Consider the following 16,164-nt stretch of genomic DNA (forward strand, 5'->3'; position numbering starts at 1 on the left):
CCCTACACCATATACAAGAAATACAACACTATTCGCATATGATAAAAAAACAAAAAAGAACATATAGAATTGATACACAAATATAATTTGCATATACATGCATATGTGAGTATGATTACATATGTATGTGTATACAAGAGAGAGAGAGAGATTTATGTGTTTGTGAGTGAGTGTGAACAAAGAAAAAAGGAAAAAAAAAATTAAACAGTAATAAATCAAAAATGAGAACTTTACCGGTTTCATTTTATCAACAAACGTTTTCAAGAAAAAAAAATTTAGATTTTATATTTATTCATTTTTCTGAAGATGGTTGTTGATTCAACCAAAACTTTACAAGTTTTGGTTCTTGATGATTTATTCCAGTGTTCGTATTTTCTTTTGTCTTTTTTCGCACATCCTGTCTCCATGGCAATTCGTTTAAAAGTTTCCAGAAAAAGTTATGTGTTAATAAATATGAGGATTTTTCATTCTAGTAATTTTACAGAAAATCTATAGCTAGAAAAGTGAAAATGCCGGTGTGTCTATGTACACTTCCCTACCAAATAACTAAATTTTCAGTCTAAGACTCACGATTTGACATAAGGAGTACTGACATTTGAGAAAATCTTTTTAATTGGTTTTCGGCCAGAAATTTGGCTGTCAAGGGGTCAAAGTTCAACGATTTGACCTTTGAAAGCTCTACAGACACCCCCAATTTTGGGTCTAAACACTTGAAATTTTAGATATAGGTTACTTGGACATGGATCTAACTTTATAATTTGATTTATGCCCTAACAAATGTTAAAGGGTCATAATTGGGATCAAAGTTTTAAATACTTGACCTCTGTGGTCTCTACCATATTACTCAGCCAATTTTTGGTCTAAACATTTGAAATTTTACATAAAGTGTATTCAGACATAAGGCAAGCTTTTTAATCGTTTTATTGCTAAAATTTGGCTTCCAAAGTGTCAAAGTTCAAAAGATTTGACCTTTCTAGCAAACTATTAAGCCAATTTCGGGTCTAAACATTTGAAATTTTACATAAAGGGTATTCAGACATGCAGCAAGCTTTTTAATCAGTTTTGGGGCAAAAATTTGCCTGGCAAAAGATCAAAATTCACAGAGTTTACCTTTGCAGATTCTAGCAAACTTCTCCACCAATTTTGGGTCTAAACACTTGAAATTTTGGATGTAGGTTACTTGGACATGGGTCAAACATTTTACTTTAATTTGAGCCCAAAACAATAAATGTTAAGGGGTCAAAGTTTTTTAAAAAATTGACATCTGCGGTCTCTAGGAACTTTTCTCTATGGTAGTTAAGGAAACCTATTATATAGAACGGCATTACCGTACATATTCACTTTTTAATATATACATATGCAGATAAAGTTATGAACAGTACAGAGGGCCTGAACAAAGCCGGGCAGAACTGCTAGTATATATATATATATATATATATATATATTAGTTATAGTGCTAGTAAATGATAAAAACCACCTCAAATTTAATGAAAATGAGAAATATTTGAAATTTTAAACTAGGAAGTTATTATGCATAGAAAAGACTTTAAAATACAAAAAAAAAAAAAAAAAAAAAATCCTGAAAGTCCAATGATAACATAAGTACAGTTTCCCCCTGAGAAAGAGGGCAGAGAAAAGGTTAGCAAAAAGGGGGCTCACCAGGACAATAGCCCCTTCTGTCTGTACGTGCAGTGATGGAGATGGGTCCAGACGTACACAACCAGCAGCACAATGTTTTCTCAATATTGCTCTCGACCTGGATCTGCACAAATAATACAAAAGTTAATCAATTTTAAAAAACACTAAAACTGATTAATTTGCAAACATGGTACTGATCCAGAACCTTACAAAATGTTGCGTCGGCATCTTCCAACAGTTTACAATAAGCAGCCAGAAAAAGGAATAGGAAAACATAGGAATAACCACTTATCAAGACCTGAAAGCCACTCAAGGATAAGAGTTAATGAATGTACGGTAGTCACTGACACAAAAGCATATTAATAGTTGGTGGTGGAAATGGATTACCTTTGGGGGTAGCTCAACAAAAACTTGTTTACATTGGACTTGAAGACAACCACAATGTAGTCAGCTGGAAAGTAGACCAGTTGAACAAAGTTCCACAGATGAGCAGTTCTAGGAAAGAAGCTTTGGTATTTTTTTTACAACCAGTCCCAGCGTAGTATAAACATCCCCAACCACCCCATGTTAAGAACGGCTTTCGAGGGGAGGGGGGTATTCCGAAAGCTGTTCTTAACATAGGGAGGATGGGGTGTTTATAATACGCTGGGGTTGGTCGTAAAAATTTACCAAAGCTTTGTTCATGGAATTTTTGTTTGGATTTAGGCATAGAGAATGGGGTGGGTGGGTCGAGGGGGGTGGAGGTGAACTTGATAGTTGTTGTAGTTAGACGAGTGTTTTTTTGTGAAAATTTGGCAGGGCGGGGTACCATATACTAAAGCTCAGATGAGCAATTTGCCATGAAAATAATGATAGAACTGAGGCAGGCTCACAATGTCTCTTCTGTGGGATAGAGGTTGCAGGGAAAAGAAAAGGGCATCTAGATTTCAAAGCCGGTTTTGAACTTTGTCAAGGCAGGATAGAGTGCTCCAAATAGCTCCCGCCTAGATATGGCAACAGTATTCTATTTTAGAACATATCTGGCTCTAATACATACAGAGATTTCATTGGGAGTAGTAAAATGATGCAACCATTTTTCCAGCAATCTAGGCAACAGATTTGATGCAAAAACGTTTTAAATAATCTTTTAGGGGAGGGGGAGGGTAAAATAAAAAAAAAAACCTTCTTGCAATGGATCAACTTCATTAAAACTTGTCTGCTTACAACAGATTACTGATCGGCTAATCAAATCAGTGTTTTTCAGCAGCTTTTCTGGACGCTTACCGTAAACTGCCACAAAATACTGACACGACCTTAGGTCAGGTTCTTGATCAATACCAAAAAAAATAAAAAGAATTTACAAAAAAAAATAAATAAAAGAATTTACAAAAAAAATAAATAAAAGAATTTACAAAAAAAATAAAAGAATTTACAAAAAAAATAAATAAAAGAATTTACAAAAAAAATAAATAAAAGAATTTACAAAAAAAATAAATAAAAGAATTTACAAAAAAAATAAATAAAAGAATTTACAAAAAAAAAAAAAAAAAAAAAAAAACGTTGATGCAACAAAGTTATATTGGCTGGAGAAATTAAAAGTTAAAACCAAAGATAAACAACAAGAGTAAGCATTAAAATTAACATAAAAAGAATTTGACAACAAAATTTTATAAAGGTGACAAAAATAGTGTTATGGTGTTGATATTGTTATCAATTATTCAATTAGGAACCACTTCAAGTTTAAATCTATTTAGGATTATAAATGTAATCTTTAGAACAACATGTTTGAAATATGCTAGAATAATCGAAATTTTAAAATAATGAGGGGGAGGGTAAGAATGTCTTGTATAAATTCTATATAAATGGGTGGCATTATATAGAGTCAATCGATTAAAGGAGTTTGGCAAAAATCAATAAATAGGATTTTTTCAATGTCTAAAGGGAAAGGGAAGGAGCAAGGAAAGCGTTGGCTGGTTGTTTTTGTTTTACGGCATATCAACCCTTTTCAGGTTATTTAATGCAGAATCCAAAGATTTTGAAGAAAAATTTTTTAATAGAATATATTTGTTGTTTTCAAGTCCGTTTCTATTCAACCCATAGTTGAGACCCTAACAGGTACTACCACTCCGGGTCAGAGTGGACCTGGGAGCAATGGCAATTAAAGGGTGGCTCCACACTCCCCAAAGCCCACAAGCTGGGGCCTCACCACTGGATATAGTTTAAGGTCAGCAAGGAAAGAGAGGCAATGAAAAAGTAAATTCAAACTTTTTTTTTAAATAAATGTTTTTCCATTTAGTGACCAGTCCCATAGAACCTCATACTTAACACCTTTACCACTCCTTATAGGCCACTAGCTCCCAATTTAATCATCAATATGTTGATGGCAAGTAAGCTATACAATATATATATATATATATATATATTTAAATGAAAAATCAATACGAAAAATATATAATACACGTGGGAATACACGTGGATACCACCTGCATTTCGGAGTGTATATATATATATGGGTCTGTTTACATTAGATACATACAATTTTACTACCTCCTTAAAACGTTCCTCATTCCTCAACTCTCTTAGTCATACCCATCTTGACGCTTTCCACTTAGTAACCAGTCCCAGCTAATCTCAAATGTAACACTCTTACCACCCCTCATAGGCCACCAACCTCCCAATTTTAATCACATTTTAACTGCATGACAGAGAAGAAAACTCACTGGATACTATTTATCTTGCGATATTAATGCCAATGTTAGCTCTTTAACATTAAACTGAATTCATTAAATCCTCTTCAAACTATAATTTCTACACTGCAAGATTCTTCAAGCAACAACTATAGATCTATCCCATCTGAATATTCCAAACATTGGATTTACAGATTTTACTCAGGTTTCAACTAACTTCACTGTTTGGACCTTGTTACTGACTAAATATGTCTTTCCACATAGACTTCAAGGTGAATGTCCTTTATTTATCTTCATATATTTCTGTATAATCTTTATAATATTACTTCTCTCATATGTTGAAGCTTTCAGCCAGCAAAATTTGAGCTAATCTAAGAAAAGAGCCATTCTTTGAAACTCCATGGAATAAGGAAATAACTATATTTTGCATCCCTTGTTTGAATGATAAAGGTTTCAAATTATAATTTGCAAAAATTTAACTGCCTTTATATATATATATATATATATATATATATATATATATATATATATATATATATATATACATACATACACAAGTTAGAAAAGCATTTCATCCAAGGCATGAAAATTGTTAAACAAAATGTTTTTACTATAGGCTTTAAAAATAAAGGCACAAGATTCAATTTGAAATTTATTTATCTTCAAAGTGTACTTTTATAAATTTTACAAAGTAAGGTATGCAAATTTAATACCTTACTTTGTAAAATGTATAAAAGTGCACTTTGAAGATAAATAAATTTCAAATTGAATCTTGTACCTTCATTTTTAAAGCCTATAGTAAAAACATGTTTAACAATTTTCATGCCTTGGATGAAATGCTTTTCTAACTTGTATCCTATCTTTTTAAGATTATATTTTATTTAAATTTATTAATTTGGATTTAAAAAAGATGAATGTGATTTTGTATGTATTTATAAAAACTCTCCTACTCTCTATTTCAGATTGTATTTCTCACACCACAACTCATTTTTGCAACCCCTCTTTGTATTATTACAGGTCTGAATATTCTCTCTGTTTCAGTTTGTAATTCTCATTCCACAACTCTTTTTTGCAACTCCCTCTTTGTCATACATGTCTGAATAATAAGAAAATCTGAATTTTTTTAACAAAAACTTTAAAATAACTTTTTTAGATTAATTTTTTTAAAACTTCTTTCAGAATAGAAAATCTTTACAATTTAATAAGGAACATATTTCATATAGGTTTCATCAAAAATATTCAGTAGATAACGAAAAAAATAGAGATGAAAATTTCAAAAGGAGTGTATAACTGGTTACGCTCAATAGTAGTCCTCGCTAGCGAAAGACTTTGTTATTGTTATTCTATTATTATTATTATTATTTAAAACATTTTGTGTCCTGCGCTTTCGTGCGAGAACTAATATATATTATTACCAAATTGAACAGATAAAAATAATTGACTGACTACTAATTCCATCAGTGTGCACAGAATGGGGGTAAATAATAGAAAAGAAATCACCCTCCACCAAAAAAAGGTGTAAGGGGCTGCCTTACTTGGTACTCTGGTTTGTTGATGTCAATTGGGGAAATAACAGTAAAAGCCTTTTTCGTTTTGTGATTGAACGCCCACGGTTTGTCCATTTCTGCTTTCAACCAATACCGGATGCTGCCATGCTTGCCTTCAAAAGACGTCGCAATGCCTCTGGAAAACAAAAACAAAAAAAAAAAGACAGTAAGTGTCACAAAACAGATTCTGTCATTTCTCTTTGACACGGCATCATTATTTACAGGTTTCAGATGGTTTTCCTAAACCTTACTACTCTATAATAATCGATACAGAATTGTTTCTCAATAATAAATATGTAATCTACATGAATTAAAATCATATTTAAGCAGATCTTGTGACCAGGTAATGCCAGGCGGCCTGCTAGTATATATATATATATATAAGTGACCTTGCCTATGTGTGTGTGTGTGTGGAATGGTTTCTACCAGACTATTCTGCCGATCTTCGATCTACAGACTTGATATATAAGAGATTCATACCCGTGGAACAAATTCAATTCGATTTTTAGTGTGTAAAAATATATAAGGGGTCAAAATTTAACAATTTGAAACTTAGCATGTGAACTTAAAAACTCCTCTATACATGCATAAATATACATTTATACATTAAATTCAGCTAATTTTTAAAGTTTTGATATTCATCTGTCATAGCTCAGATACTAGAAAATAAAGCTGAATGCTAAGTGTTCTGGGTTTGATTCTAGCTGATGGTGCCCAAGTCATATTTTTCTTTTTTATCTTTAAAAATCATTACTATATATTGGGTACAATATAATAATCTATAGAGAATTGGCTCTATAATAATAAATGCTAAATCTGCATAAATTAAAATATATTTAAGCATATTTTATGGCCGGGCAATGCCAGGCAGTCTGTTAGTATAAGATAAAAACACTTTTAGATGCTATAAATATTAGTTCTGAGCAAAGTCGACATCTTGTTTAACATCTTATTTGTGACTAAACAAGATGGCTAGTTTACATAGAACCAATATTCATGGTAATTTAAAATGTTTATATTTTATACGAGCTGGACATCTGGTGTTGCCCAGTCATACAATATGTTTAAACATAACTTAATTTATGCAGATTGCATATGTATTATTATAGAATAAATCCTGTTATTTCTGGTTTGGATCTAAAGAGGGAGTGTTTTCGAAATTTTTCAATCTCCAGACTTTTTGGTTTGTTTTTATTTGGGCTTCCTGATTTACTTTGTCTTGAGTATCTTTCTTGGCTCTTGGTTTTGATTAGTTTGAATTTGTTTATGTTCTCAAACAGCACCATTTCTACTTTCTGCTTGTTATGTTGATTTTTTTATAACGTGATGAAGATAATGACTTATGGGCATCAAACAATTAGATAATAATGAATCATCATTTGATTAATTTGGGAAACTTCTTCTTTTTTTTTTTGTCTCGAAATTGTTAAAAAATTGTTAAATTGCTGGAAAAGTTGAGGGGAAAAAAGCACAACCATTTCTAAAATATTATTTTTATTTAATTGGAATTCTTCTTGAGATCAGTAATTTGTATTATTTATTTAATTAATAAATTATTTATTTAATTAGTCATTTATTTAATTAATTATTTATTTATTGCCGAGAGAGGAATAGTTGGCCGAAACATCATGAAAGAACAAATAGAAAATGAGGAAAATAGTCTGCAATAAATAAATAAATAATACATTTCTAAAATGTCCATTATTTTTTTTTCTAACAATCTTTCTTTAAATCAAATAAAATACACTCGGATAAGAGAATGAAAGATCTTTGGGTTTGACAGTAGTATTGGGTAAGTTTGACGTTTGTCCTTTTGTTTGGTTTGTAGTATTTTCAGTTTCATCATTCTGGGATTGGGGATTTTCGTTTAGGTCCAATGTAGCTAATCTAGTTAAATTTTCCTTTAATGTTTCTACTAGTAATCTTAATTCTTTCTATGGCATGACCACGTAAGGGAGTGATATTGCTGAGATTGTTTGTTAAACGTTAATTGGATCCCAGACAGTAGTGAGTAACTTATCAAAAGGGATGGATTTATTGTGTTTTTGTAAAACAGATATATATTTTATTATTTTAGAAATATGACAGGAAATGTCAGATTAATGTAGAATGAAATCATACATTCGTTTGGCCTGACGAACACCTGCTCAGGCTGTCTGGCTTCTGAGTGCGAAATGGTGAAAGTGTTGACCTTTTGGAGTGTGTGAATAGAATTGAGTTCTGATCCCAGATTTGCAGGCTATGGAAGCCTGACAGGGGTGCACACATGCAAAATATCTGGGGATTCCCTAAAAGAAGTGTTATGTTCTGATTGGTCTGCGGAACAGCTCACCCCATCCCATCACCTCCCAATATAAGCAAATGCCCGAGCCAAAATTAGCAGATTAAGCCAGACCTCGGGAGAGAGAACCTAACCAAGAGATATCACCCCTACCTGTCTGTCGCCACCACCGCTAACCCGAGAAAATAAGTGAATGCGTGATTCATGAAATGAAAACGGACTGATAAGTGTACATATGTAAAAACCTGTAATTTTCGTGAATTAACTTTTAAGTAGACTAGAAGCTCTCTGAGTTTATCGTTTTTTTTTTGGCTTGCATGCGAAGCTAATTTTTTCAGTGGAAATCAACAGAAAGCCTGTTAAGTGCTCCCAGATAGATGATCAAACACCATTGCAGTTTCAACAGGGTCAGAAGTCACCTGCTGACCCAAGGCAGGAGTCTTACATTTCATCAATTCAATCGGATCATTTTGTGCCATTTCTCGTCTTGAAAGAGTTGTCATTTCAGCAACATTTTCATACGTTGGTGAGTCTGGTGTGCTTTTAAATTAACCTTCTCGCTTCTGGGTATGATGGATTTTTGGTATATTTAATTGTAGTTATTTGTTTTTCCCTTTTTTTTTTTTTTTTTTTTTTTTTACATGGGTGTCACCGCTTATCAAGGTCCAGAGGCCACTCGAGGATAAGGGTTAATAGGTATACATTAGTCATTGTGATTTTAGCATAGTAAACAGTGGGAATTTTGTAACTTGGATTACTTAGGGGGACGGTTCAATTAGAACTTGTTCACATTGGACTTTCTTTTTTACATAGGCATCAACATATTATCAAGGCCAAGAGGCCACTCAAGGATAAGGGTTAAAGAGTGTACAGTAGAAATTGGACAGTATAATAATCATTAGTAATGAAAATTTGTTAAATTTGATAACTTATATGGAACGGCTCATCAAGAACTTATTTACGTTAGACTTGAAGACAACCATATTGTAGTCATCATATTTTCCTTCTTCCAAACTTTTTTTTTTTTTTTTTTTTTTTTTTTTTTGAGTCAGATGCGTGTTTTTTGTTTAAAGTTTGTGCATTTTAATGGCATTTCCTAATTAATGTGTTCTTTCATTTAACCAGTTTTTACATGTTGGTGGTGCATTTGTCTGTGATGGCCAAATTTATGGCAGTTGCGACATCGTAATGGGTTTGGTATATAAACTTCTACTTTTTCTATTAGGTATCCGATTTTTATTTCAGCAGGAGGTTTGGAGGTGTTGAAGTTTAGGATGTAGGTGTTCATTGGAATCATTTGGATTTTTTTTATTATTCTTTTGGCATCTATGACATCTTGTTCCTTTAAGTTACTTTTAATTTCAACTGGCGAGAAAAGTGAGAGTTCTGAGCTTTTTATCACAACATTTGAGGAGTTCAAAGTAGTGTGAGGGTAAGCTTTTATTTTAAGGTTGTGGATATGGTTTTGATTTAGAAGTTTAGTTGCTGAGAATTTATTGGGTACTAGGGGGTTGTTAGCATTTCAGGTTTCTCTTCATTTTCTGGACCCATTTTTTATGTAAACTTCCATTTCAATCTTTTCCTGTAATAGCTTTTCCTTACTCATAGATTGACCCTTACCACCGCACACACAGATTTACATACAGTGCTTAATGTCTTCAAGGTTAGAATGGAATAAAATGCTAAAATAAATTCCAAAAGTAATGTCTATTATATTCCTCCTAAAAAAAAAAAAAAAAAAGGAGGCATTACTTTTGGGACGTCCCTCATACCTCTTCATAAAGAGAGATTTAAACTAGCATCAAAAACAAAATGCTAATAGTAATAATTCCTTTTTTATTTATTAAACATCTATTAGGATAATTTTATGTAAATTTTGGTGCACACATTTTTCAATAGAAAATATTTTAGAAATTAATTTATATGTCAAGTTTAAAAAAAAAAATGTTTAAGTCCAATAAACGCAATACACAAATTGTTCATATGGAGATAAAAAAACAAAGTAAAAGAATAACTCAAAGCAGATAGGTCAATTCTAAACTACAAAGATTTATCTCTCTTGCTTTAGTTGAATAACTAGCAAGGAAACCTGATGTTGATCAGGACTGAATGAGGATCAACAAATGTGCCACACTTCATCGAAATCATTGAAATCGTTCATTTTTTTTCAATCAAATTCATTAATTGCCTGACCCACTGCAACTCACAGGAGGAAGCTTCACATGCCTCACAACGACAACTTAGTCCACAATACATTGTAGTCTACATTGCACTGAAGAACCTTGAAATGCGCCCGTCTTATCAAAGAGCATACTGTTGATTTTATAAACCAGGCCCTTCTACTTGTGTGGTAATAAAACTTCTCACATGCATTTGTGATATTTAGCTGTCTAAAGAGTAAAAAATCTGACCGTTCCTTATTTAATCGGATTTTTTCAATTATCGATTTTTTTATATTTATTGGAGGCATTCTGATACAAAAAGTATATAAGAATACTCCCAGACACAAAATACATTGGCATGAAATTTCCAAAACATTGGTTCAATCGTTTTGGAGTCCATAGGGAAAAAGCTCACACGATCATAGGCCAAGTGCCTTTTATATATAAGTAAAAAGTGTGGCCATCATTAACTGAATTTGTTTTGTTTTTTTTAAACTGAACCAAATATTCCAAGGAACATTCTGGAAGGAAGGAAAAGACAAAGTGGCTAGACAGAATCAAAAATCGTTGTGTCAGACACAATGTTATGTAGGTGTAAATTTTAAAATGAGTTTAACCATGAAAAAGCACCCATTCATTTTTTTATTAACATCTCACTCAAAGCGGCATAAAAACAGTTAAAAATTTACGTCACAAATGGCATGGTTCTTGTGATACTTGGCAATTCTACTTCCTGTAAAGAATCTCATTTCCAAGACGCAAAACACAGCCGTTTCTAATTTCCATCCAAACGTCGGCGATTATGCTAATTTGGCAATCAACCGGAATTATTCTGCAAACAGTGACAGAAGAAATAATGCACTCATCCGTAAAAGACTGTCCAACTTAAGAAAACCTCATTAAGCTGTCAGCTGGTCACAGACTCCGATACTCCTGCCGCCACCACTTCCTTTTCCACCCACAGAAACTTGTGACAAGTGCGGACTGGTATGACTATGCCAACCAATATAAATGTTTTGGATTGTTTTCATCATTGCCATTATTTTAGTCAAAGTTAGCTCTATCTACATTACGTTGCACAGGATGTAGTGAAGTTATTAATTTTTTTTTTTTTTTTGTAAAGAACAATTCAAGATTTATGTTTTAGAAAGACCAGACGAGTGTGAAATTGTTTTTAATAAATATTACTGTTTATTAAAAATAAAATTGAAAGTTTCTTTCAAATTTTCGAATAGTAAAATATTTATCTTCAGGAAATTGGACAATTTGTTTTTTGTTTTGTTTTCTTCTGTTTCTTCCTCATATGCCACTAGCATGGGTGCCCGGGTGTTTAGAGGTGTGTGTTGAGGGGGAAAAAAAAAAAAAAAAAAAAGTGGTAGTAGGCAGTCAGGCTTGAACCCGTGTCACGAAGCCAAAAAAGAAAGTGAAAGAAAATCTGACGTCTTAGCCGATGTCTCCATGACGTGACCGGAAGTCAAAAGTGTTGAAATTAACCGAAGTCAATCCAACAGTAATGATGACTTGCTAAAATGTCGGCGAAAAAAAAAAATAAAATAAAATCGACCCCTCCTTGTATAAAATGGTTAGTTTTAGAGTGAAGGAATTAATGTTTTTGTCCAATTTTTCGACATTTGTCGTCTGAAGAGTTGAGCTTCAAAATGATACAAATTTCATGAAAAACCATCGCCTCTGTCAAAAGTTTTTTCTGAGACATAACATATATACATACATTTAAACAGACAGGTGAGATTTATATTATAGATGGTGGTGGTGGTAAGTCCTGGACTGACTTTGAGATATTTGGATTTAAGTCAAGAATGATGTTTACAGTTTTTTGGCGTCTGTTGAAAGTGTGTGTAATAAAATAGACTTACCACCACCATGGCATATAAGAGGGAAAAAAAAGAAAATAAAAAAAGAAACTCTCCAATTTCTTAAAGAGGAATATTTTACTATTCAAAAATTTGAAAGAAAAAAATGTCAATTTTATTTTTAATAAATAGCAATATTTATTTAAAAAAAAAAAAAAAAGAAAAAAAAACAATGTCAAAAATGTCAATTTTATTTTTAATAAATAGCAATATTTATTAACAAAAAAAAAAAAACAAGAAAAAAAAAACAACTTCACACTTGTCTGGTCTTTCTAACCGTTAAATCTTTATTTTATTTTTTGCTTGTACTAGCAGGGCTACTCAACATTACCTGGGAGAAAAAAAAAGTGCAAGATATTTTTATTTCTGCCTTTCCTCCTTTAACACCTTCTCTTCACCCTTCTTTCTTCTTCAGCCAACCGATTCCTCTCTCTAGATATACACACATCCAGATAAATCAAGGAAAGAAGTCTGTATAAGGGAATAATGATTCAATCTCATATTTTTTATTGCAATTGAAATCTGTGGAAAAACCTATTTTTCAATCAAATCAATTGATATCTGCTCTAGGTGCACCAGGAGGAAGCTTCACATACCTCCGCACAGTGACTTAGTCCGTTATATATTGTAGTCTAAATTGCATTGTAGAGAATCTAGTGTTGATTTTACAAAACTATTTTTATATATAATGGTTTGAATTAAAGTTTGAAATGCAAAAGTAAAGTTACCATGGTTCAATTCAACAGCAACCTTCATTTCAAATGCACCCTGTCATATCCAAGAACCTACTGTTGATTTTTTTTGTTGGACCTTTCGGCTTGTGTGGTAATAAAACTTCTCAAATATATTTGTGATTTTAAGCTATATAAGGTGTTAACTTAAGTCAAAATCGTTTGTTCCTTCGATCAATTATCAATACTTATCGAAGACATTCTGATACAAAACCTATCTAAGAACATTGCCAGGCGCATAACACATTTGTGTGAAATTTTTAAAAAATAGGCTCAGCCATTTAGGAGTCCATAGCAAAAGAACTCACACACAGACAAAGTTCGTTTTATATAATTGTATAGATAACAATATATATATATATATATATATATATATTACTATAATTATTTTAATACCTAAATCAGTTAATTAACTAGGGTTTCATCCTTTTGGGAATCATCAGTGCAGGGAATTACGATTACAGCCAGTCAGGAGATTCAGACCTGGCCACGATGCCATCTGACTCCATTAGCAAGAAGCAAACCACACAGCCAACATTAACCGCAAGAAATACAGTTGAAATTAACATTTATATCAAGCATAAATGTCTAGACAGTTAGAGTGATCTTACGATTATAACATTATCTGCACCTGCAAGCTTAAGTGACCGACTTATTTCAACTTGGAGTGCTCAACAATAAGGACAGAGTTCTTAACATAATTATTGCTATAATAATTTTAATATCTACAGACACTAGTGTTTCATCCTTTCAGGAATCATCAGTTAAATATTTTCCACGTTTAATGATGATGAAAATGTTTTTTTTAATTACTTACCCCATCGGGAGATCGAACGCAAAATTAAACTCATGCCTTCCTTCCACCAAAGTTTCTCGCCCCTCAGAAACTTCTGAAAGATAAAAGAATTGATAAAAAAAAAAAATTTCTTAATTTGTTTTATCAAGATATGACGTCAGACAGGAAGTTCATAGTGACACGTATTTTTATTAGTGTTGGGACGATTCCTAAATTTTGTTTGATTCCGATTCTAGGAAAATGTTGATATTATATACAGGGTGACCTCCTTCCCCCCCCCCAAAAAAAAAACAAAAAAAACAGAGGACATTCAATAGTTTTTCTGAGCATTTTACAGTCAACGGAGAGAAAAAGGCCAAAGACCCTAGTGTTTTGATGTGATGTTTTGAATATAATAAATTAGTTATGACCAAAGTTTCATTTCATTTAGATAAAACACTAAAAAACGGGGCCTAATTAGAGTTGGGGCCCTGTATACACACCCACACACACATATAAGATTTGTTGTTGGCATATTTTTAGCAATATTAACAACTTTGAAACACTTATTTTTACTTTTTTTCAGCTACCTTAGCGGTTTTTAAGAGCTATAAACTCTTATTGTTATTCATATATCTATATGAATGGATCGCCTTTATTTTTTATGGGACGTATTTATTTATATTATTAAATATTATTTTATGTACATAAAAGTATACCTATGGATACGTGTGTTTCTGGCTTTTAGCCTTCGTCAGCACAGGTCAGTATTTGCATTCTACTTTACTAATCTACCATGGTTGATCGCCACTTTAATGTACGTTTTTTTTATCGCTTATAAAGTTAAGATTTGTTGTTGGCATTTTACATACATATTACACACAAACAACTATAGATACATACACGCACACAAACAACTATAGATACATACACGCACACAAACAACTATAGACACATACACGCACACAAACAACTATAGACACATACACGCACACCAACAACTATAGACACATACACGCACACCAACAACTATAGACACATACACGCACACCAACAACTATAGACACATACACGCACACCAACAACTATAGACACATACACGCACACCAACAACTATAGACACATACACGCACACCAACAACTATAGACACATACACGCACACCAACAACTATAGACACATACACGCACACCAACAACTATAGACACATACACGCACACCAACAACTATAGACACATACACGCACACCAACAACTATAGACACATACACGCACACCAACAACTATAGACACATACACGCACACCAACAACTATAGACACATACACGCACACCAACAACTATAGACACATACACGCACACAAACAACTATAGACACATACACGCACACAAACAACTATAGACACATACACGCACACAAACAACTATAGATACATACACGCACACAAACAACTATAGATACATACACGCACACAAACAACTATAGACACATACACGCACACAAACAACTATAGACACATACACGCACACCAACAACTATAGACACATACACGCACACCAACAACTATAGACACATACACGCACACCAACAACTATAGACACATACACGCACACCAACAACTATAGACACATACACGCACACCAACAACTATAGACACATACACGCACACCAACAACTATAGATACATACACGCACACAAACAACTATAGATACATACACGCACACAAACAACTATAGATACATACACGCACAAACAACTATATGCATATATACCTATATATTTATTCAAGCACGTCTGATTGAACAAGACAGAGTTGTTCTTTTTTCTGATTTTGTTGAATATCTTTTCAATTCACTGAGTGTTTTTTTTTTTTTTTTTTTTTTTTTTCGTGGGCATGTTGCATATCATGGTGCCCAAAAGTTGTTGTTCAGCCATGTTCTTCTCAGTATAGAAATACTATTTTAATAAAATAAATGTCAACATCTATTTTCTGTGATATTTTAAAATTTAGTAAGAAAACTTATTTGAAGTAAACGCACAAATAAAATATAACATTCAGTTTAGAATATTATGAAATGGAGGGGGGTGGGGCAAAAAAAATTATATTTATATAATTTGGAAAAATTAATTTCGCTGAAAGAAAAGTCTTAAGAATTGTATAAGTCATTTTCGAATATTTAGAAGAAGGAAAAAAAGAAGCATTAATTTTGGATTGTCTTTCCTTTATATCACTCTTTTGAAAATGAAAAAAAAAAATTCTTTCCATAAATTAAAGTGCATTTTTTTTTTTTTTTTAACTACTATTTGTGATCATATTTAACTGTGGGGAGTTGAGCAGCAAGATTTCTGTTCAGATTAAATTTAAACTTCTGCAGGTTAGTACAGCCAGGAAAGCATAAAACAAGGAGTTCCAAAGTCTAGCAGTTCAAGGAGAAAAATAATTAGAGTAAAAAGCTTCCAGTATCTAGGAACCTGGGATTTTGTTGCTTGTTGG

General features: G+C 32.4%; 1 protein-coding gene across 1 annotated transcript in view; it reads right to left on the reverse strand.

Annotated features, from left to right (window-relative positions):
- Positions 1–16,164, reverse strand: part of LOC145259824 (arrestin domain-containing protein 3-like) — a 96,907-nt gene that overhangs the window by 12,634 nt on the left and 68,109 nt on the right. Inside the window, exons 2-4 of the mRNA XM_080117625.1 lie at positions 13,714–13,786; positions 5,840–5,987; positions 1,660–1,762 (exon numbers count right to left, since the gene is read on the reverse strand). Of these exons, the coding sequence (XP_079973751.1) occupies positions 1,660–1,762; positions 5,840–5,987; positions 13,714–13,786 (324 nt within the window). The remainder of the gene's footprint in view (positions 1–1,659; positions 1,763–5,839; positions 5,988–13,713; positions 13,787–16,164) is intronic.

This window comes from Euprymna scolopes, chromosome 35, assembly GCF_053919585.1.
Source record: "Euprymna scolopes isolate OS-2025 chromosome 35, ASM5391958v1, whole genome shotgun sequence".
NCBI lineage: Eukaryota > Metazoa > Mollusca > Cephalopoda > Sepiida > Sepiolidae > Euprymna > Euprymna scolopes.